Source organism: Panthera uncia, chromosome F2 (assembly GCF_023721935.1).
Source record: "Panthera uncia isolate 11264 chromosome F2, Puncia_PCG_1.0, whole genome shotgun sequence".
Taxonomy (NCBI): Eukaryota; Metazoa; Chordata; class Mammalia; order Carnivora; family Felidae; genus Panthera; species Panthera uncia.
Window position 1 is genome coordinate 19,355,048 of NC_064812.1, and position 22,327 is coordinate 19,377,374.

Below are 22,327 nucleotides of genomic sequence, written 5' to 3' on the forward strand. Positions count from 1 at the left end.
AGAATTACAATATTTTCTGATGCAGTTCTGAAGATATAGAGAGGAAACATTTAAGCCAATTATATTATACACAGGTGTGATAAAGGAACTTGAAAAGAGGTAATAACTACACCTCACTCAAAATGCCAAATGTCAACACAGGCAGACTGGAATAATTTATATGTATATATAACATTATACCTAGAACAACCACTAAAAAAGCCATACGAAGAAATTCCAGAAAAAAAAAAACCACTATGAATACACAAAAACAGAGTTCTAAGAACTATAAGAAACCCACAGGGAAAAAAAGATAAGGAGCACAGAGAAATGAAAACCAGAGAGAAAAAATAAGAAAAAAAAAACCCAACAAATAAATATCAGGCCTAAACCCAAATATATCAGTAATTACATTAATGGAAACTGTCTAAACATACCAATTAAAAGGAAAAGGTTATCAGAGTGGATTAAAACATATGACCATATGTCTACATGAAATTCACTTCAAATATGATATAGGTAGGTTGAACATAAACGGATTTTAAAAGTTGTATCATGTAAACATTAATCATAAGGAAATAGGCATGGCTATATTAATATCAGACAAATATATTAATATCAGACTTCATAACAAAGAAAATTAGTAAAGGCAAGAGGGACATTACATAATGATAAATGGCTAATCCACCAAGAAAACATAGCATCCTAAATATGTGTGCACCAAACAACAAGCTGCAATATATATAAAGTAAAACCCATAGAACTGAAAGAAGAAATAGACAAATCCATAATTATAGATGGAGACTTCAACATCTCTCCCTCAACCATTGATAAGATGACTAGACAGAAAAATTAACAAGGATATAGAACTCAAAAAGACCATCAACCAACGGGATCCAGTCAAAACTCATAGAACATTGTACATGACAACAGCAGAATACACACCCTTTTCATGCACCCACAGAGCATGTACCAAGATAAACCACATTCTAGGCCATAAAACACACATCAGAAATTTTAAAACAGTAAAAATCACACAGAGAATGTTCTCTGATGACAATGAAATCAAACTAGAAACTAATCACAGACAGGTAATAGAAAAACATGCAAGCACTGTGAAACTATAAACAACCACTTCTAAATAATCAATGAGTCAGAGAGGACATGTCAAAGAAGATAAAAAAATATTTTGAAATGAATGAAAATGAAAATACAAAATATTGAAATTTGCAGAGCTCTTCTAAAGCAGTGCTGAGAAGGAAAATTATCACATGTAAGTAATTACATTAGAAAAGAGGAAACATCTCAAATCAGTAATTTAAGTTCTCACCTCAATGATCTAGAAAAGTATGAGCAAGATGAACTCAAAACCAGTAAAAGAAAGAAAATAAGAAAAATAAGAGAAGAGATCAATGAAATTAAAAACAGAAGAAAAACAGAGAAAATCAATGAAACCAAGAGCCAGTTCTCTGAAAAGTTTTTGTTTTTTTATTTAAGAACAAACCTCTAGCAAGCCTGAAAAAGAAAAAAATGAGTGAGAGAGAGAACACCAAAATGACCTATATTGGGGGAAAAACTATAGACCCTCCAGACATAAATAATAAGGGAATACCATGAATAACCCTCCACACCTATATTCTACAAATTCTACGGAATAAACTAATTCCTTGAAAAGCAGAAATTCTCCTCCCAGGATGAGGAATAAGGCAAGGATGTTCATCTCATCACTCCTAGTCATCACAGTGCTAGAAATTTTAGCCAGTGAAATAAGGCAAGAAAATAAAAAACACAGAGATAAAAACCACAGAAATAAAACTATCCCTATTTGTGAAGGGTATGATTTATTTCCTAAATAGACAATTCCTGAAAATCTAGAGGAAAAAAAAAACCTAGGATTAATTAGCACGTTCAAATAACAAGGTCATAGGATACAAAATAAACATACAAAAATATAATTGGATCTGTATATACTGGCAATGAACATGTGGATACCAAATTAAAAAATAAAATACAATAAAAATCACTCAAAATAAACTGAAACACTTAGATGTACATAGACCAAAATCTGTATAGAACCTGTATTCTGAGAATTACAAAATGCTGATGAAGAAATCAAAGAACATCTAAACAAATGGAAGGACTTACCAATTTTGAGGACTGGAAGAATCAACACAGGAAGGATGTCAATTCTTCTCATATTAATATTTGATAATTGAGAATTGATTTAATGCAATTCCAAACAAAATCCCAACAAGATTTTTTGTAGGATAAAGATTTTTCTCACATTTGGAGCACCTGGGTGGCTCAGTTGATTAAATCTCTGACTTTGGCTCAGGTCATGATCTCACCATTGGTGGGTTCAAGCCCTGCCTCGGGCTCTGTGCTGACAGCTCAGGGCCTGAAGCATGCTTCAGATTCTGTGTTTCCCTCTCTCTCTCTCTCTCTCTGCCCCTCCCCCACTCACACCGTGTCTCTGTCTCTCAAAAATAAATAAGCAGTAAAAAAATGTTTTTAATTTAAAAAAAAAGATTCTTCTCACACTTATATAGAAAGGTAAAGAAAGTAAAACAGTGAAAACAATTTTGAAACAGAAGAATCGAGAGGGAGAACACAGTCTGTTCAATCTCAAGACTTCTGGAGCTCCAGTAAATCAAGATTGTATGATATTAGAAAAGGGTTAGACTCATAGATTCAAATGAGCAGGTTAAAAAACCCAGATATAACCCACACAGATCTGCCTAACTGATACTTGACAAAGGTATAAAGCAATTCAGCACAGAAACGGAGCATTTTCAGTAAGTAGTGCTGGAGTAATTGCACGTTGATAGGAAAAAAAAAAAAAAAAAAAAAAAAAGCCTTGAACTAAACTTCAAATATTTTACAAAATGTAACTCAGACCATGGACTTAAATGTAAAACATTAAACTTTTAGAATAAAAATACAAAGGGGAATTTTTATGATTTATGGCCAAGAATCCTTAGGCTTGATACCAAAAGCAATAACCATAAAATGAAAAATTGATGAACTGGATGTCATTAAAATTTAAAACTTTTGCTCTGCAAAATACTTGTTAAAAGGATGAAAGGACAAGCTACAGATTGGGGGAAAATAGTTAACAAACCACATATCTAACAAAGGATAAGTACCTAAAATATAAATGAAGAATTCTCAAAACTCAACAGTTGAAAACTAGACACACTCACACGTCTAACTAGAAAATGGGCAAAAGACATGAACAAGCAAAGAGCAAATACAGATGCAAAATAAGCATGTGGAAAGATGTCCAACTTCATTAGTCATCAGGGGAATGCAAGTGAAAACCACAGTGAAATATCACTACACACCTATCAGAATGCCCAAAATAAAATATAGTAACAACAGCAAATATTGGTGACAATGCACAGAAACATAATCACTCATATATTGCTGGTGAGAATGTAGAATGCTGCGGCCACTCTGGAAAATAGTTTGACAGTTTCTTAACTAAAACTAAGCTAAACTAAACATGGTTTTACAATATGGTGCAGCAAATGCAGTCCTGGGCACTATCCCACAGAAAAGAAAACTTATGTTCATACAAGAACCTATACATGAATGTGCATAGCAGCTCTGTTTCTAACAGCCAAAAATAGAGACCACTCAGATGTCTTTCAATGTGTTTATGGTTAAACAGACTGTGGTCCATCTGTACCCTGGAATATGACACAACAGTAAAAAGGAAAGAGCTACTGATACATGCAACAAGCAAGATGAATGGCCAGGAATTATCCTGAAGGAAAAAAGCCAGTCCCCAAAGATTATATACCGCATAACTCCATTTACGTAATTTCAAAATGGAAAACATTTAGAGATGGAGAACCGATTAGTGGTTGTCAGGGGTGAGGGAGAGGTTGTGGGGAGGGATAAGTGAATGTGGCCATAAAAGGACAACAGGAACGATCTCCATGGTGATGGAAATGTTCTGTGTTGTGGCTATCAATGCTAGTATCCTGACTGGGATATTGTATTGTACTTTTGTTACGTTACCATAAGGGGAAATGGTAAAGTATACGTGATCTCTCTCTACATTCTTTCTTAAAACTTTATATAAATGTACAATTATCTCAAAACCCAAAGCTTAGTTAAAAAAAGCAAACAAACATGATGGTCTAAATGCAACACCATGGAGAAAATTATCTAGTGGTTAAACTATTCCTCTCTCAGTGGGATGTCAGTATATTCCCTTTTCTACTCTGATGATTCACGTCTTAGGGGAATAAAGGACTCTTTTAGAAAGTCAACATAAAAAAATGGTAAGAATTTTCATAATCCATGATAGACTTTTGCACAGGGTAATATCCACATGCACAGAATGACCGCCCTCTGTTCCTTGTTTTACCTTTGATCTCCCTGTCCTGTTCTTCTACCCGGGAGCAGACTGTCCTCGTCAGGCTCTCCACAACTGTGTGCATCAGGTCAAATTCAGCGACATTGTACACGTGAGTGCTGTCTGGTTCAGAGGCAATCTCCCGCAGTTCATTCTCATCTGCGTTTTTCACCCCTGTGTGGAGAACAACAGGGAGGGTCGTGACATTCATGCCCCATTTGAAACACCAACCATCAGTGCCCCCCACCTGCAATCAAAGCATCTGCTACTTTAAAGAGGTGCATCTTATGTTAGAGTGTTTTGTAAAAGTCACCTTCAGAATCTCTTTTAAATGATTATATCCTAATTTTGTTCGGTATGTCTTAGCAAGAAGATGTATTAGTGAAATTAACATTTGTCTTGCATGAATATTGCCAAAGCAACAGTAATTAAGCCAGCTTTCTGAACTATCAAAACCTCAGGTTTAAATTTCTATAAGGTAAGTTTACTTAAATTGAGAGCTACTATTGGAATAAAAATTATATATATAAAGGAACTGTTCTGATTATTTATAGTATTATTATATAGCATCAAGGGAAAGCTTGGGGGCAAAACAATTTTTTAACATATTTAAGTACAACTGGCTGACTAGAAACCACTACAATTTTGCAAATGCAAATAGGGAAGCTCTAGTTCTCCCACAGTGTTTGTGAAATTCCATTGCTACAAGTCAAGCCCAGTGCTGGGTGTTTAGAATGCAGCAGGGAACAGAGGGGGACAGAAAATCCTCAGCCCCCACGCAACTTTTCCAGTCTTTCTTAGCAGCGGATGCTAACACTTCGAGTGTACCTGCTCTATCCTGGGAACTGCAGTGTTTCATTTACATGAACATAGTTAATCCCCACAACCAACCTTAGGAGTCTGGCACTATTGTTTCTCCCATTGTATGAATCAGTAAACTGACGCCCAGAGGGGTTAATTAGCTTGCTCGAGGAAACACACCAGTCAGTGGACAGTTGGGATTCCCAGGTAGTCTAGATCCAAAGTCATGTGCCCGTAACCACTTTCTCATGCTGCTTCTCAGAAGACGACACATTAAAATGAGTAAGTGGAAGCATAAATAGAAAAGGTGGGCACAGGGTTGGGTTTTATGGGTGCGGAGGCAGATTTCTCTTCACCAGTCTTCAGCAAACAAGGAGCCTTTCTTTATAAATCCCTGTCATTGTAATCATCTAAGTGTACTTTCTTTAAAAAAAAGGTACTGTGGAAGCAAGGAAGAGAGATTACCTAGGGCAGCATGAGTTACTTCTTAGATGCCTGGCTGTACCATGTAACTTATTCTCCAACCTCGGCATATTAAGTGACAAAGTGCTGGCTGTCTCCAAGCTATTTGCTTCAGGGGGTTATAAGATAATAAATACTAATGATTTCCAGGTAATTTCCAGAGAAAAAGCCCAAATCACATCTGTATGAGGTCACTGAAAGTTTTGTTTAAAAACTCATGCATTCATTATCAATAAGACAACAGGATGGAGACTAAACACATAAATTAACCGCATTAGTTGGTCATCCAAAAGGATTTCCTCTGTTGGACAAAAGGATAAAATAAAAAATAAAAATTAAGTAAATTTCTCTGATGTTTCTTGCCTGAAGGACTTCAACAAAAGCTTCTAAAATGTATACCTGGGGTACCTGGGTGGCTCAGCGTATTAAGCGTCTGATTCTTGGTTTCAGCTCAGGTCATGATCTCACGGTTTGTGGGTTCGAGCCCCATGTCAGGCTCTGCACTGACAGTGTGGGGCCTGCTTGGGATTCTCTCTTTCCCCCTCTCTCTGCCCCTCCCCGCCCCTCTCTCTCAAAAATAAGAAGCATTAAAAAAAAATTAACAAAAATGTTTAAAAACTGTACAGTTGGATCTGTGTCCACAGGAACAAAATAACACTGAGTGCATGAAGAGACAATGAGCTTCATGTCAATAATGCTTTTGATGGCATTTAGGTAAAACCAACAAGTTTGTATTTATATAAGAATATTTTAGGGAGGGGCGCCTGGGTGGCTCAGTGGTTAAGTATCTGACTCTTGGTGTCGGGCTCAGGTCACAATCTCACAGTTCCTTCATGAGCTTGAACCCCATGTAGGGCTCTGTGCTGACAGCATGGAGTCTGCTTGGGATTCTCTCTCTCCCTGTCCCTGGCCTTGCTCGCTCATGCATGTGTGCACATTCTCTGTCTCCCTCTCTCTCAAAAGAAAAAAAAAAAGGAAAGAAAAAGAATATTCTAGGAAAAAAGAAAACCCTCACAACAACAACATGTATATTCTGGGGAAGATAGCCCCAAATCTCTTCTCTCTCTCACCTTTCCAAACTAGTTTGTTGCAAACAGCTTGGAAAAGAGATGAAAAGGTCATGATGACTTGGAAGGAATTTGTCTCGTAAGGATTTTGCGCAGCTCATCTCTGCGCCCCAGCACCCACCACAATGGCTGATACACAAACTTCTTGAATGGAACACTCTTTAAACCACATTTCCAGTAGAAAATCTAGGAATGGGTCAGAGGAATCGTTGCCTGTTTGGGATTTTGTTTTGCCTTGTTTTACTGTATTTTATTTTGTTTTGTTTTGCTTGGTCTCTACTTAGTAAAAGATCTTTTTGCTGCCAAAGAGAACGTAAACATTTTAATCAAGAGCAGTGACATCATCTAAATGTTTTGCAGTTATTCTGAATGTGTGCCATACGTCTCCTTTTCCATGAGAATGATACCTTATAAAGAAATAATACTGCATAGCTAGAACTTCCTGCTTTCTAAAGAGCTGTGGGACTTTAATTCCGCGAAAACAGTGAACTGGTTTCTCCCTATACTACCAGAGAAAAGACCTGCATCAAGTGGTATTAAAGATAAAGCCGTCACTAACGAAAAGCTAACAAACATGTGCCTAACTTTCGCCTTCCACTTTCTGCTTTTCACAACACTGTATCGACGGTATCTCACCCAGAGAGCCTCGCACTGCAGGGCACATGAAAGTTCCCACCCCTTCCATCTTACACGGAATCAAACTGGGCTCAGATCACAAGACTGGCTCCCCCTAGAGCCAGGAGTAGAAACTAGCCAGGTCTTCTGGCTTTCAGTGAAGTGCACTTTGCATTATATATTGTTTTAAGTGGTTGTGTGTCCGTGGCCATGGTGGAAACAGGACCACGAATAGCACATACCTATGGCAAACAGTTCTACACCGGATTCACGAAGGTTTCTGGATGGTGGGATAATGTCATCTTGGGATTTGCCATCTGTGATTAAAATGCCAATTTTGGACACTCCAGTCCTTGCTCCTGCTTCTGGTTTAAAGCTGTTCTCAAAAATGTAGTTCAAAGCAAGACCTGGGGGAAAAAATAAACACACACCAACCATCTCTAATAAAAAGCCTTCCAATTCTGCAAAATATAACAATAAGATGAATAACTTATTGAGCTACAAGAATATTTTACTAGATATGAACTTTCATCTTCCCGTTTACAATGACTCTTTACTCAACAGATCTCATGAAAAATATAACACCAGAATAGAGGTAAGACAAATAACTGAATACTCCATCATTTCAGTAACTAGCATTTATAAAGAATATTCAATTCATGGCCAATACACGTTGGGCTGAAGAACCAAAGATTCTCTTTCTCTCTTGTTTTAGGAATAGTGGGGACAGATCCAAAATGATCATTGAATTCCTGACTTTGGAGTGGGACACTTTTCGTCCAGAAAAAAAAAAGAAATACTGCAATATTGTTATAAGATTTATGTTTAATAAAGTTTTCTGTTGTATTAACAAAAAGATTATGCCTCAAATTGGCAAAGAAATTATCAAGATTTCAACAGTTTACTTAAAAGCCACTGACAGCATCAATACTGTTTAAAACAATCATGTACGTTGTGCATCTATAGAAGAAAATAGCGTGTACCAAGGTTAAAACCTGTGACAACCTCTGTGGCTGGAATAATTATAATCTCAATATTCTTACACTCCTTTTTTATCAAAAATACCAGTGAGCCAAAGACTCACAAATATTTTTATGATAACTACTTATGGCAAAACAAGGCCAAAGAAAATACCTTCCTTGAAAATAAGGTAGAAATTTGTTTTTGTTTAAATGAAGGAGGAGAAAACAGGTGAAAAGAAGTGAATGAATGGCAAAAGCTAGAACAGCTGGCAAAGACTGTCACCCTTCAGGATCATTCTGTCTCCTTCTGACCCAGCCAAACCATTCTGGGGATATTATATTCATACAGCATAAATAATGGGGTGTCTGGGTTTTAATTCTTAATGCTGGGTTTGAGAAAAGAGCCATTTAAGAAGTTTAGATTTTAGTTTGATTTAGAAGCACTATGCCAAGCCTTACAAAGTGGCAGAAAGAAATAATGAAACTAATCTTTGGCAAGGTATGTTGCTAAAACATGAACTGAACAGAACATACCTGTTAATGTATTTCCTCCCTTGTATGGTAGATTCCGGACAGCTTCGATGACCTCATCTTTTGTGCTAAAGGCATTCAGGTGCCATTCTATTCTGGGGTCACCGCTATACTGTGCAAGACCTGGTAAAAAAGACGAGAAAGCCCACCCAGAAATGATGAGTTATTCAAAGATCTAGTGGACTGTTCGTGAAACTAGCATAATAAAGGGGCTGATCTTTATAACAATTTTTTGCTCTGCCTCACTATGTATTTTCAAAGAGAATTCTTGGCATCAATTTAAGGAATTAGTTTGGACATATCTTGGGGCAGGAGGAATGCACATATTTTCTAGCCATTTAGAAGTGAGCACCTAATTAGGCACTTGGTATTTAAAAAACAAATCTGATTGTATTTGTAGATAAACGGTCTAGATTTACTGGTTCATTTTTATTCTCAAAGGAGTGGCTTTCCTTAATGGCTATTTAAAAGTGGAACTATAAGACTGTATATGATAAAGTAGACATATTGCTCAAAGATTCATAACATTTTTTGTGTTTTTTTTTTATCTTGGCTGGAATTAACTTGGCAAAGATTAGTTTGTACTATAAGACTATTTCCAATTTCCAATTTTCTTAGTTCAAAATTCCACTGGATTCAGCTGATTCTTTTAAATAAAAAGAAAGCCTATACCTGATAAGTTCTTAAACCAGCTGCAACTTTAAAAGTTATTATTATTAGGCAGAGAAGATTTTGACTTTTTAGGAAATTAAAATGTGTTTAATGATTAACTGAATGACAGCATCATTCAGCATAAATTAGTGGGAATAAATATTTATTGATCCAAACTTGCGCTCTTGGGAATATCATGATAGTTGATCCTGGAATTCTGGAAGCCGCTCTGTAAAAAATTTTTGAAATCTCTTATGACGCTTCCTAGCAGATTTACACATTATTCTGCTAATAATGGAACATATACCAATCCGTGTCTTCTCTGAGCCCACATTGAATGCTGTAACCAGGTTCTCCAAGAAAAGCCGAACCAGTCTGAAGTTGAATCTTCCAATGCTCCAGGAACCATCAACCAGGATTACAATGTCAGCGATAGCTGGCGTTTCACAGAAAAACTTCACTTCTGCACAGCACAAACCAGAGAAGTATATCACTGCTGGAACTTTGAAAAGAGTGATTCTATTTTACACCTTTCAGATAACTTAGTGCTAAGAACACAATAAAGTTCCTATGAAAGCAACCATGTTTTTACAACTCTTCCCTTAAATGCATTCTTACTAGGAAAACTTGTGGTTACAGCTGGCAGCAGGGCCAATGTTCTGGAAATAGTTAGCAAAACACTGGCAGGTTCACACCGTCCTGGCAACTCAAGACTTCTGTGTATTTTAGAAAGTACTGTCTGTGAAAAATCATCCAGATTTGGGTTTTAGCCTGTAGATTCTTTCCAGGAAAGGTCTTAGCAACCAGTGTGGGAGAGTCAGCACAGATGGGAAGATGGCCAGAAAGCAGAGAGGCGACTCTCCTGGGCTGATAAGTGTGCTGGCGGAAGTGATAGAAGAGAAACACGGGCTTCCTGAGTCCACGGAAAAGTCGCAGCCATGCGTTTAATCTAAGAAAGATACACAGGGAGGGTTTGTGGAAGAAGAAAATTGGGAAAGGGCCCAGGAGTTTACCCAAATTCAAATTCTTTCGCATATTGTCTCTATGTAACAGTAAGGTTTTGTCCCTAAACATCACTTCGTAATTTATCTTTTTAAATAGCTCAATCAGGCTTTAGAATAAGGAGCCAGGAAAGGATGCCCTGCGGCTACACTCTGAGCTTTACACTCAGGGAAACTCTCAGCTGGCAGTGATCTTTGCGACAAAGCAAGAACTGTCTGATGGAGGGTGGTCTGTGCTTGACTAGGTGAAAACCACCACTTAATCGTCACACAGAGCCAAGATACTAACATATCTTCAGTGTATTTCAGAACCCTTAGAGTTTTTCAGTATTGGTAGTACCTTCAGTGGCATTGACTCATACCCTAGTTTGTGCTTTCAAATGGGCTGCATAACTTTGCTCAATGTTCATATTAAGACTGGCAATCACGGGGGCACCTGGGTGGCTCAGTCGGTTGGGCGGCCGACTTCTGCCCGGGTCATGATCTTGCGGTCTGTGAGTTCGAGCCCCGCGTCAGGCTCTGTGCTGACAGCTCAGAGCCTGGAGCCCATTTCTGATTCTGTGTCTCCCTCTCTCTCTGACCCTCCCCCGTTCATGCTCTGTCTCTCTCTGTCTCAAAAATAAATAAACATTAAAAAAAAAATTTTTTTTTAAAAATAAAAAAAGACTGGCAATCACGAATAGTGGGTGCATGTTTCTTTGTGACCATGTCAACTTCTTGAAATTGTCCAGCAAATCCCTATTTTGTTTGTAATCTAACATTAAAATGACAATAAAACAATATTTGAAATACATTCATATAATGAAAACCAAAACACAGAAGTGATTATGAATAAATTGAATATATTTTCCCCCAGAGGAAACATAATCAACCTATATGGGTGGAGTAGGCAATTCAATATATGTCCCTAAGCCTACCAGGCTACATTATGCTAAAAAAAAAAAATCTTGTTTTTCTTTTCCCCCCAGACATAAATATGCATGGAATACCTAGATCCTTTTACCAAAAGGGAAAAAAAAATGTATTTGCCAATGAAATAATCAGATACTCATTATGAAAGCTCGACAGAACAGCTCAATCCAAAGTTTATATATTACATTTTGGGGCACCAAATTTCCCTTCCTTAATAACCAAATACAAAGCTACTACACTGAAATATAGTAGTATTGCCAGAAGTCATGGAATAAAAATTAATTTAGTTATTGGAAATAATCAAGGAAAATTAAAATCTTTTGAAGTTTTAAGAATCTCTCTCAGCTTTTATGGGGGAACTTCAAATGGAGAGTTCTTTTCTTTAATTTCCAAAACTATTGGTGGATACTGTTTTACTTTTTAATTAATTATTTAGGTACATTGTATATAGGGTCTTTCTTAAAAAGGAACAATTTCCCCCTGCTCATTTAGAAGAGGATGATGAAAACTGGTATTTTCTATTTTACAATTATTTCCAATAAAAATTTTCTATTTATTTAGCTCATTCAAGTCATTTTGACCTGGAGATATAAATTCTATATGGATCCAAAGCAAGCAAAAAAATTAATTGACTATACGTTATAAGATTGATAAATTTAATGATATTAAAATTTTTAAAGTGGTTCATCAAAAACACCTTAAAGAAAATAAAAAGACAAGTTACAACTGGGAGTAGACAAGTACAGTATAGGAAACTGGAAAAGAATCAGTACTGAGAACAAATAAATCATGAATAGACAATAAGAATAGAGAATAAGAAATACATATGAATAATAAATGAATGAAGAAAATATTTAACTACATTAATGATCACAGTAATTAAAAAATCAAGATCACAATGGGATATAATTTGTGCTCATTCAGTGGGAAAAAATAATAAATTAAATACCATTTAGAATTTCTCCAAAGATAATGAAATATTTGCACATAAAGCATTTGCAAAATATGTGTGCTGAAAATTATACTATTGATAGGAGAAATAAAAGAAGATATAAATAAATGAAGAGGTTTACCATGTTCATGGACTGAAAAACTGAACATAGTAGAGATGTCAATTATCCTCAAATTGATCTACAGGCTTAATGTGATTCCTACCAAAATCGCAGAAAAGTTTTGTTTGTTTGTTTTAGAAATAGACAAGCTTATTCTAAAATTTATATGGGAAGTCATAGACCCTAGAATAGCTGAAACAATCATGAAGAAGAGAGTGGAAGAAACCATTTTACCAGATATTGAGCCTATTGTCTATATAGCTATAGTAATCAGTACATGTGATATTTGAGAGGGATAGACACATATGTCAATGAAATGGACAGAAAAGCCAAAAATAGACTCATACACATATGCTCAACTCTATGATTTTAAATCTAAATATGATTTTATACAAATGTGCAAAACTACTTCAACAGATGGTGCTCAAGTGATTGGACATCCATGCAACAGATAGATGATGATGATAGACAAATGACAGATAAATGATAGATAGAAAGATGGATGGATAGATAGATAGATAGATAGATAAAACTTAACCTAAACTTCATAACTTACATCAAAATTCAAAGTAGATTATCAACTTAAATGTAAAAAGTAAAAATTACAGAACTTAGGAACAAAATAGAATGTAGAGCAAGATAAAGAATTCTTAGAGTTAAGAGACTCTTAAATACAAAGAACAAACTGAGGGTCGATGGGGGGCAGGGGAGAGGGGAAGTGGGTGATGGGCATTGAGGAGGGCACTTGTTGGGATGAGCACTGGGTGTTGTATGGAAGCCAACTTGACAATAAATACATTAAGAACAAACAAACAAAAAGAATGTTTAGAGTTGATACCAAAAGTACAAATCCATAAAAAGAAAAGTCAATAAATTTGACTTCATCAAAATAAAATATTTGTAGTCTGTGAAAGCCCATGGAAATAAGAGTAAAAGAGAAACTACAGACAGAGAAAATATTTGCAAACCACACCTGACAAAGGATTAGTTTCTAGAATACATAAAGAACTCTCAAAACGCACTAGTAAATACAACCAAGCAATCCAATTAAAATATTGGTAAAATACTTGAACAGATATTTCACCAAAGAGAATATACTGATGGCAAGTAAGGACATGAAAAGATATTCAACATCGTCAGCCATCAGGGAAATGCAAATTAAAACCACAATGAGATTTCACTATGCATACCTATCAAATGGCTAAAATAAAACACAGTGATAATAATAAATGCTGACAAGGATGTGTAGAAACTGATCACATACATTGTGCCATGGGAATATAAAATGTTATAACGATTCTGAAAACAGTTTGGCAGTTTCTTTTATTTTTTCTTAGTTTTTTTTCAGTTTGCTTATTTTGAGAGACAGAGAACATGCAAACAGGGAAGGGATGAAGAGGGAGAGAGAGAATCTGAAGCAAGCTCTGTGTTCTTAGCACAGAGCTCAGTGTGGGGCTCAAACTCACGAACTGTGAGATCATGACCTGAGCTGAAATCAAGAGTTGGAAGCTCAACCGACTGAGCCACCCAGGTGCCCCACAGTTTGGCATCGGGCTCTGTGCTGACAGTGCAGAGCCTGCTTGGGATTCTCTGTCTCCCTCTCTCTGCCTCTTCCCCACTCACACTGTCTCTGTCTCTCTCAAAATAAATAAATGGATAACTGAAAAAATGTTTTTAAAAATAATCACACATCTCAAACATAACTCCAGCTGTTGCAGTGAATCTTTTAAAAACTATATTCAAATTTTATTAAATTTTGAATATGTTCAAATCTTATTAAAAATAACAGCCCAGGGGCGCCTGGGTGGCTCAGTCGGTTAAGCGGCCGACTTTGGCTCAGGTCATGATCTCATGGTCCATGAGTTCGAGCCCCACGTCGGGCTCTGTGCTGACAGCTCAGAGCCGGGAGCCTGTTTTGGACTATGTGTCTCCCTCTCTCTGACCCTCCCCCATTCATGCTCTGTCTCTCTCTGTCTCAAAAATAAATAAACGTTAAAAACAAAAATTTTTTAATAAAAAATAAAAAATAACAGCCCAGATTCAGCACTGATGACAAATGATATCTCCTTCCACTGGAAAATATGTGACCGATGTCAGCATTCTCAAATGGAGAGAGACCAATCAGAAAAAAAAACACAAAAATTAAGCATCTTAAAATGTGTTAAGGAATCAAGTGGTGGAAAACCAGACACACCTGGGAGCCCAGGTAAATATTGTGTAAAACTCTGCAGTCAAATGTAATTTAAAACAGCATTTAAAAGAGGTAAGTACATATTATTTTATTGTTAAAACATTATTCTGTAATTAATTATTTTAGTAAAATAAATCCTTTTTGCTCTCATTTAAAGTATTTAAATTTACACTGTATTTAAAGTTAAAGAAAAGGGGCAGGGAAAATGGTTTCTTGAATGTATTTTAATTCCACTCTTGGCTTAACATGGTCTTTGTCTAAATGCAATTCTGAAAATGCAGGGAGTGTAAAAAGAAAAAGAAAAACAAACAAGCAGCTAACTGCAATCAAAGGAAAGCACCCAGGGGTGCCTGGGTGGCTCAGTAGGTTAAGCCACCAACTCGGTTTCTGCTGAGGTCATGGTCTCACATTTCAAAGTTGGAGCCCTGATCAGGCTTTGTCCTGAGAGCCCAAAGCCTGCTCAGGATTCTCTCTCTCCCTCTTTCTGTCCCTCCCCCACTTGTTCCCTCCCTCTCTCTCTCTCCCTCTCTCTCTCTCCCTTTCCGTAAATAAATAAACATAGAAAAAAGAAAAAAAAGGAAAGCACCCAATATATGTACTAGGTCACAAACATAACACTGAGGTCACAGCATCCAAAGGAGCAATTCCCTTTAGGTCCTACAGCTTCTGGATGTGCATGACAAGGGGCCCCAGGAGAAAATGACAACTCCCTATCCGACAGGTACATCACGATACTAAACGTTAAGCCCTCTATGCTCGTCTAGTGATGTACGTCATAACAGCTCTATGAGACACATACAATTATTCTCAGTCCCACTCCAGGACGAAAAGTACGATACACACGGCTGAGTGATTTTCTCAGGGGAGGTCACACAGTGAAGGAGTGGCAAACCCTAGTAACATGTCTTTAAAATCTAAGCTCTTAGGGGCACCCAGGTGGCTCAGTCGGTTAAGCATCCAACTCTTGATTTCAGCTCAGGTCATGATCTCACAGTTTGTGGGTCCAAACCCCACATCAGGCTCTCCACTGACAGTGTGGAGCCTGCTTAGGATTCTCTCTCTCCTTCTCTCTCTGCTCCTCCCCCCACTCGCATTCTGTCTCTCTGAAAATAAATGAAAAAACATTAAAAAAATTATAAAATCTAAGCTTTTAGCCACAGGGCTATACAGACTTCTGTGAGGTACTCAACATTATATAAATTTAGAAAGTAGGGGAAAAAGTCTCCAAAATGGAGCAGTGTCCCCACAGAACTTCCCTCTGCTGTGACATCCACAGCTAGTATGTGCCATTTGCAAACATTTCCAATTGTCCCTCCAAAACTTTTGCCCTTCCAACTGTAAATGCACTTAGGACCTAAACACCCCTTTTGAAAAGTGTCTCTAACAATAATTTTATACCAATTTTACTGTGCTACTGACATCATGGTAGAACTCTGTTGAAAATCAAAGTTAATTCAAGCACCCCTACCTGTCCGCAGGGGCTGTGCTCCAGGCCGGCTGCTCCAGACAAGGTGCAGAACTGAACCTCCCCCCTCCACCACTGCCCCAGAGTGCTTAATAAAAGCTTTTCAGTGGATCAAAAAAAAACCCCCAACAACTCTGAATTAGTATAAATCAGTCTAGTCTAAACTTGTTTATTTATTTGGTATTATGAGACTAATTTTCTGGATAAAATGTATTTACTTATTAAAAATGTATTTAATATTTACTACATATCAGGGGCTGTTCCGGGAAACCAGGAACATACAACGTTCTTGCCTTCCAGCTGCTTAATTTCTCAGTGAGGGGAAAAAAATCTAACAAGATAACATAAATTCAGATTTTTAAAAATCTTTATTTTTGAGAGAGAGAGAGAGAGAGAGAGAGAGAGAGAGAGAGAGAGAGAGAAACAGAGCATGAGCAGGGGAGGGGCATAGAGAGAGGGAGACACAGAATCCGAAGCAGGCCCCAGGTTCTCAGCTGTCAGCATAGAGCCCGATGCGGGGCTTGAACTCATGGACCATGAGATCACAACCTGAGCCAAAGTCAGACACCTAACCGACTGAGCCACCCAGGCACCCCGAATTCAGATTTTTTTTAAAGTGCTTTATAAAAATAAACAGAATCAGGGGGCACCTGAGTGGCTCAGTCAGTTAAGCATCTGACTCTTGATCTCAGCTCAGGTCTTGATTTCAGGGTTGTGAGTTCAAGTCCCACACCAGGCTCTGCACTGGGTGTGGCACCTACTTATAAAAACAAAATAAAACAACAACAAAATAAACAGAATGATATAAAGAGAGTTGTGTATGTGTGTGGGGGGGAGGTACTACTCTGGTTAAAATGACAGGAAATTACAAGTTAAAACTCTTCCTTTTATATCATATTATTCTTTTTGTTCTAATAACATTCAAATTAGTGACCTAAGTATGGTTTATATAGAAATAGGTACAATGTATTTACGGATAAAAGTATTCACCACCATAGTTAATGAAAATAAAAAAGAGAGAATTGACAGAAACTGCCTTTTTCTGCCAGATAAACTCCTATTCATCCTTCAAAACCCAGGTCACACTTCGCTACTTCATGCAGCTTTTCCAACAGTCCTCAGATAGGACTCATTATCTGCCCCTCTTCACTGTCTCTGCATCTGCACATGCTTTGCTGTATTCACAGTGCTGGACTAATATGATTTGTTTCCATTTCTGCCTCTCTGATGTGACTGAACTCATTGAGAGATGAGAAATTTGTATCTTATCTTTCCATCTCCTTTGTCTGGCTCCGCTTTTGGCATGAAGTACATCCGTGAATGGGAACTACATTGAATTGTGTTGTTAAAAAGGAATACCTCTTCTCACATAATTTATACCTCTGGCAAAGCGCTAGAAAAAAATGAATGACGACAGCCCAAACGTGGTCTCTCCTCCCACCCTGGTGCTCTATCACGCTGGGAAAGTTACTTAGGGATCAGGGATATTGTATCAGGTTTGTCTGACTTGCTATTTTTCCAATGCTGGAGGCCAAATGAAAGGAGAGCATGTACTATTTTTACTCATATTATTTGAATATGCACTCAAAAAACTCTCATGATGATTTTCGCTACAACTGGTCAGATTCAGATTCATTTAGTGGCTTCAAATTATTTTTTTCTCTGCCACTAGCAAAATACGTAGCTAGGCCATTCATTAACCAAGACATCTGAAGGAAAACTGTGGTCACAGAACAATTTTTCACTTAAGTCTCTCATGAGGTTAAGTTCAGATTTCCAAACCAAGAGCTCATTTCCAAGACTGGCTTCAGCTGCATCACTGAAGATTTTTTTTTTTTTAAGAGTTAACATTATTTTACCAATGGTTCTAAAAAGGGCTTTTCAGTACATAGGCACATTCTGATTCTGGCAATACTCTTGGGGGTGCCATTGTCATCCTCATTTTTCAGAAGAGAAATTGAGGTTCAGAGAGACAAGTGAATGAATCAGTGGTTTCTGCACAGCCAGGGCTGGCTTCCAGGTCTTCCAAAAGTTTGGTCCATGCTACCACCGCCAGAGAAAATGTGCTCACCTAAGGCAACATGGATGGCCACTGGTTACCTGTCACATTAATGTTACAAGTGGTCCCTCTAGCAGGTGAGCAACAGAAGCCTCCTGTCAGCTGTGTTTGCTCACATTAATCAGAGTGAGCTTAGCACTCATATAGTCCAGTCTTGGCAGAGGCTTACCTTTCAGAGCATCCCTGACAGATGTCTGCCCTATCTACGACAGCACCCCTCCATCATTCTCTTCCTTTATTCTGTTTTTATTATTTGTTTGCGGAACTTCTTACTTCCTAGAAGTTTGTTATTTAGTGGAATGGTTAATTTTATGGGCCAGCCTGATGGGTCCGCAGGGTGCCCAGACATTTGGTTAAATGGAACCGAATGTCATTCCGAGTATGTCTGTAAGGGTGTTTCAGGATGAGATTACCATCTGAATCTACAGCCTGCGTAAAGTACCTTGCCCTCCCCAATGTGGGTGGTCCTCATCCAATGCACTGAAGACCTGAACAGAACAGAACACTAAGGGAAAGGGAACGGGGTGGACTCAAACTGCAACCCTGGCTCTTTTGGGACCTGGAGCCTAACAGTTTCCCTACTGAAACCTACATTATCAGCTCTCCTGTGTCTCCAGCTTGCTGACTGCAGACCTAGGGACTTCTCAGCCGCCCTAATCATGTGAACCAACTCCTTATAATAAATATAGGGAGATATATAGATATAAATATATCTTTATATCTATCTATCCATCTATTTATCTATAGAGATAAAGAGGGAGAGAGATATAGATCTCGATAGGCATTGATATAGATATATAGTTATTTAGTTATTAAACTTAAATATATATAGTTATTTATTTATTGACTGAGGCAAACAGTTGTCATGGTTTCCTTTTTTTACAATAATAAAAAGACTTGCCACTTAGTGACCCCTTTCATCAGATGCTTTGTGTCTTTTCCATTTAAGCCTGATATTCATACTACAAGGCAGGTGTTCTCACTCCATTGAAAAAGAAAGGTTAGAAACTTAGAAAAGTTAAATAATTTGCCCATCATCACACACTGAGCAGCTGGAAAAGCTGAAATTCAAATCCAGGACCGACTCCAAGGGCTGAACCACTTAGCCATTGTGCTATGCAACTCCTTTCACAGAAGAGAAGTATTTGCAAGGAAGGAAGGGGGAAAGGAAGGGAGGACAAAGGAAGGGAGGGAGGGAGGGGGGGAAAGAATGTCAAGCCTTGCCACTAAAAAGAACACGACATCAAAGTCATACTGACTTGTCCTATATCCAACCTAGAATGAATGATACCATGACAATTTGCAGGTATGTAAAGCCCAATCCCTGAACCAGAGCCAAAAAAGAGCATTTCAGCTGTCATTCAGAGCCCTGCATCTTAACAGTAACTGACAATCCCATAAACATCACATTCATTACATTTCTTATCTGCTCAAAAGCTGTAAGAGACCAGAAGATACTACAGCTGTCTTCAAATATTTAAATGACTGACATACAAAAGGGGGATTAGGAGTGCTCTCTGTATGCCCACAGGAGACAGATTCAACTCAATTCAAGAAAGAACTTTTGGGGTGCCTGGGTGGCTCAGTCGGTTAAGGGTCTGGCTTCAGCCCAGATCATGATCTCACGGTCCATGGGTTTGAGCCCTGTGTCAGGCTCTGTGCTGACGGCTGAGAGCCTGAAGCCTGCTTCAGATTCTGTATCTCCCTCTCTCTCTGCCTCTCTTGCATTCGTGCTCTGTCTCTGTCATTCAAAAATAAATAAATGTTAAAAAAAATTCTAAATAGGGGCTCCTGGGTCGCTCAGTCGGTTGAGCGTCCAACTTCGGCTCAGGTCATGATCTCGCGGTTCGTGAGTTCAAGTCCCGCATCAGGCTCTGTGCTGACAGCTCAGAGCCTGGAACCTGCTTTGGATTCTGTGTCTCCCTCTCTCTCTCTGTCCCTCCTCCAATTGTTCATCCTCCCCCCCACACACACACCTCAAAAATAAATAAATGAACTTAAAAAAAAAGAAAGAAAACACTTTCTAACGGTCAAGATTTCCATAGATACTGCCTTGGGAAAGACAGAGATCCTCCACAGATCTCTGTCAATAAAAGCAGGTGCAGGTCAACCTTCAAAGGCATGACCGAGGAGTCTCAACCAACCTCTCAACTGATTGACCTAAATGGCTCTCAAAGTACCTCCCAATTCTAAATTTTAAGATTATTTCTTCCCTCCCTCACCTACCAAATTAAACCTAAACTATTCCTTGTACTCTTCAAAACCTTCCATAATTCAAATCCACTTGACCTATCCATATTTATCTCACTCTTCATCCCAATAAAATTACCCTTCTTTCCCTGCAAAACAGTTCCATCTCTGAGACTTTTGCCTCAATTTTTATCTCTCCACTTGCCCCCCACCATTTCTTCCCACTACCTTCTCCAAGCTTTACTTACCCCAATGCAAAATACTTAAAATAGGTTTTACTTCCAGTGAAAATATATGGTCCTTTTAAAATACTTTTATATAGAGTTTACTCTAAAACTTATTTGTACAATTACCTGGTTATTTCCTGATTTTTCCAAGATAATACTGACCCAAGAGAGGCTATTTCACCTTACTATCTTGGTTTAAAAATAAAACTTGCTCAACCTCAGAAGCCAGTGTATTACCTTCTCTTTTATTTTCACCTCTGTAGATAGTACGACATGATCTGGGTATGTGTTTACTTTGGTTGTTGCTTTTCTGAAAAATTGCAATAACTCAATCATCCCTGTAATTCCATTTCATCCATAAAGAACAGATCCTGACATCTTGCAATTTCTAAGGTCGAAACACCTGCTCAACAGGACTGCAGGTATAGAAATAAGATGTTTAACACAAAATCCTTAGACAAGAAGGAAGGTATCGATCACATGAGTCCAAGCATTCCTAAGGGGGACAGACTGCCAAAATCTATAGCAGTGCCCATAGTGGTGCCCGATGGAAAAATTGTCTGTGTGTGTGTGTGTATAAATTGTGTGTATATATATTTATATATGTGTGTGTATGTGTGTGTGTATACACACACACACATACACACACACACACATTACTAGTTCTTAAAAATGAGGACATTTGAAAACTTATTTAAGGAAAAACTATGATTTCTTACCACTGGAGAATTCACAGGCTAAGAATGGTAAAAGTTACTGGAGGCCAACAGCCCACAGACAAGGTGTCAAAATCCTTCTAAAATGGCTTATTAAGTACCGGGGAGGGGAAGACTAAGAAAACTTGAAGTATATTGAGAGGTGAAGCTCATCCCCTTGCCCTCAGGAAATCTTATCATTTCATGTACAGGTATAACGTACTTTGCAGGTGTTCAATGATTATTTTCTGAGTGACTGATTCTGCCTCGTGTCTCTCTGAATTCCTGAAAACATGAATTGTAATGCTTCACATCAAGGAGAAAAACAGAAATCAGCTTTCTGCCTTTTTTGTGATAAAAACATTCTTTTCATTAACGCAGTTTTTCTTAATCTTCTCCACAGAATTGTGACTCTCCTTTAGTCTCAAAGAAGCCACATCCAAATATTCAACAAATAGTTGTTGATCATGTAAGATACTCTGTTGCATTCTGTATGCTATTTTCTCCTTGAAATCAAGACATTAAAATAATAATAATAAAAATAAATGGAAGGGTACCTGGGTGGCTCAGTTGGCTAAGCGTCCGACTCTTGATTTTGGCTCAGGCCATGATCTCATGGTCTGTGCGATTGAGTCCCGAGTCGGGCTCTGTGCTGACAGAGTGGAGCCTGTTAAGGATTCTCTCTCTCCTTCTCTCTCTTCCCTACCCCTTCTCATTCTCTCTCTCTCTCTCTCTCTCTCTCTCTCTCTCTCCTCTCCAAATAAATAAACACACTTTTTAAAAAAGGAAATGGAAAATGGGGTAGAACCTGACATTCCTTAAGTGCCCAGGCATGTCATATATGTGCTAGCATTTCATTCTCACAAATAGTCATATGCTTTTTTTGACTACTATGCTGCTTTTTCCAGTGAAGAAACTAGGGTTTAGGGAGGTTAATGGAGTAGTCCTCCCTTATCCATGGTCCTCCTTTATCCCTGAGGTCAACTCGGTCTAGGAGCAGACGATCATCCCTCTGAGGTATCATCAGAAGATCAACAACAGCCTATCACTTCATTACACGTCATCCCCTTCCCTTCATCTCACCACGTGGGCGGCCATGCT

The 22,327-nt window shown here is 38.0% G+C and overlaps 1 protein-coding gene across 5 annotated transcripts in view; it reads right to left on the minus strand.

Annotated features, from left to right (window-relative positions):
- Window positions 1-22,327, minus strand: part of COL14A1 (collagen type XIV alpha 1 chain) — a 211,034-nt gene that overhangs the window by 148,470 nt on the left and 40,237 nt on the right. For all 5 annotated transcript variants that reach the window (XM_049632956.1, XM_049632953.1, XM_049632952.1 and 2 more), the window contains exons 6-9: window positions 9,742-9,897; window positions 8,787-8,906; window positions 7,533-7,697; window positions 4,358-4,519 (exon numbers count right to left, since the gene is read on the minus strand). In XM_049632956.1, the coding sequence (XP_049488913.1) occupies window positions 4,358-4,519; window positions 7,533-7,697; window positions 8,787-8,906; window positions 9,742-9,897 (603 nt within the window). The remainder of the gene's footprint in view (window positions 1-4,357; window positions 4,520-7,532; window positions 7,698-8,786; window positions 8,907-9,741; window positions 9,898-22,327) is intronic.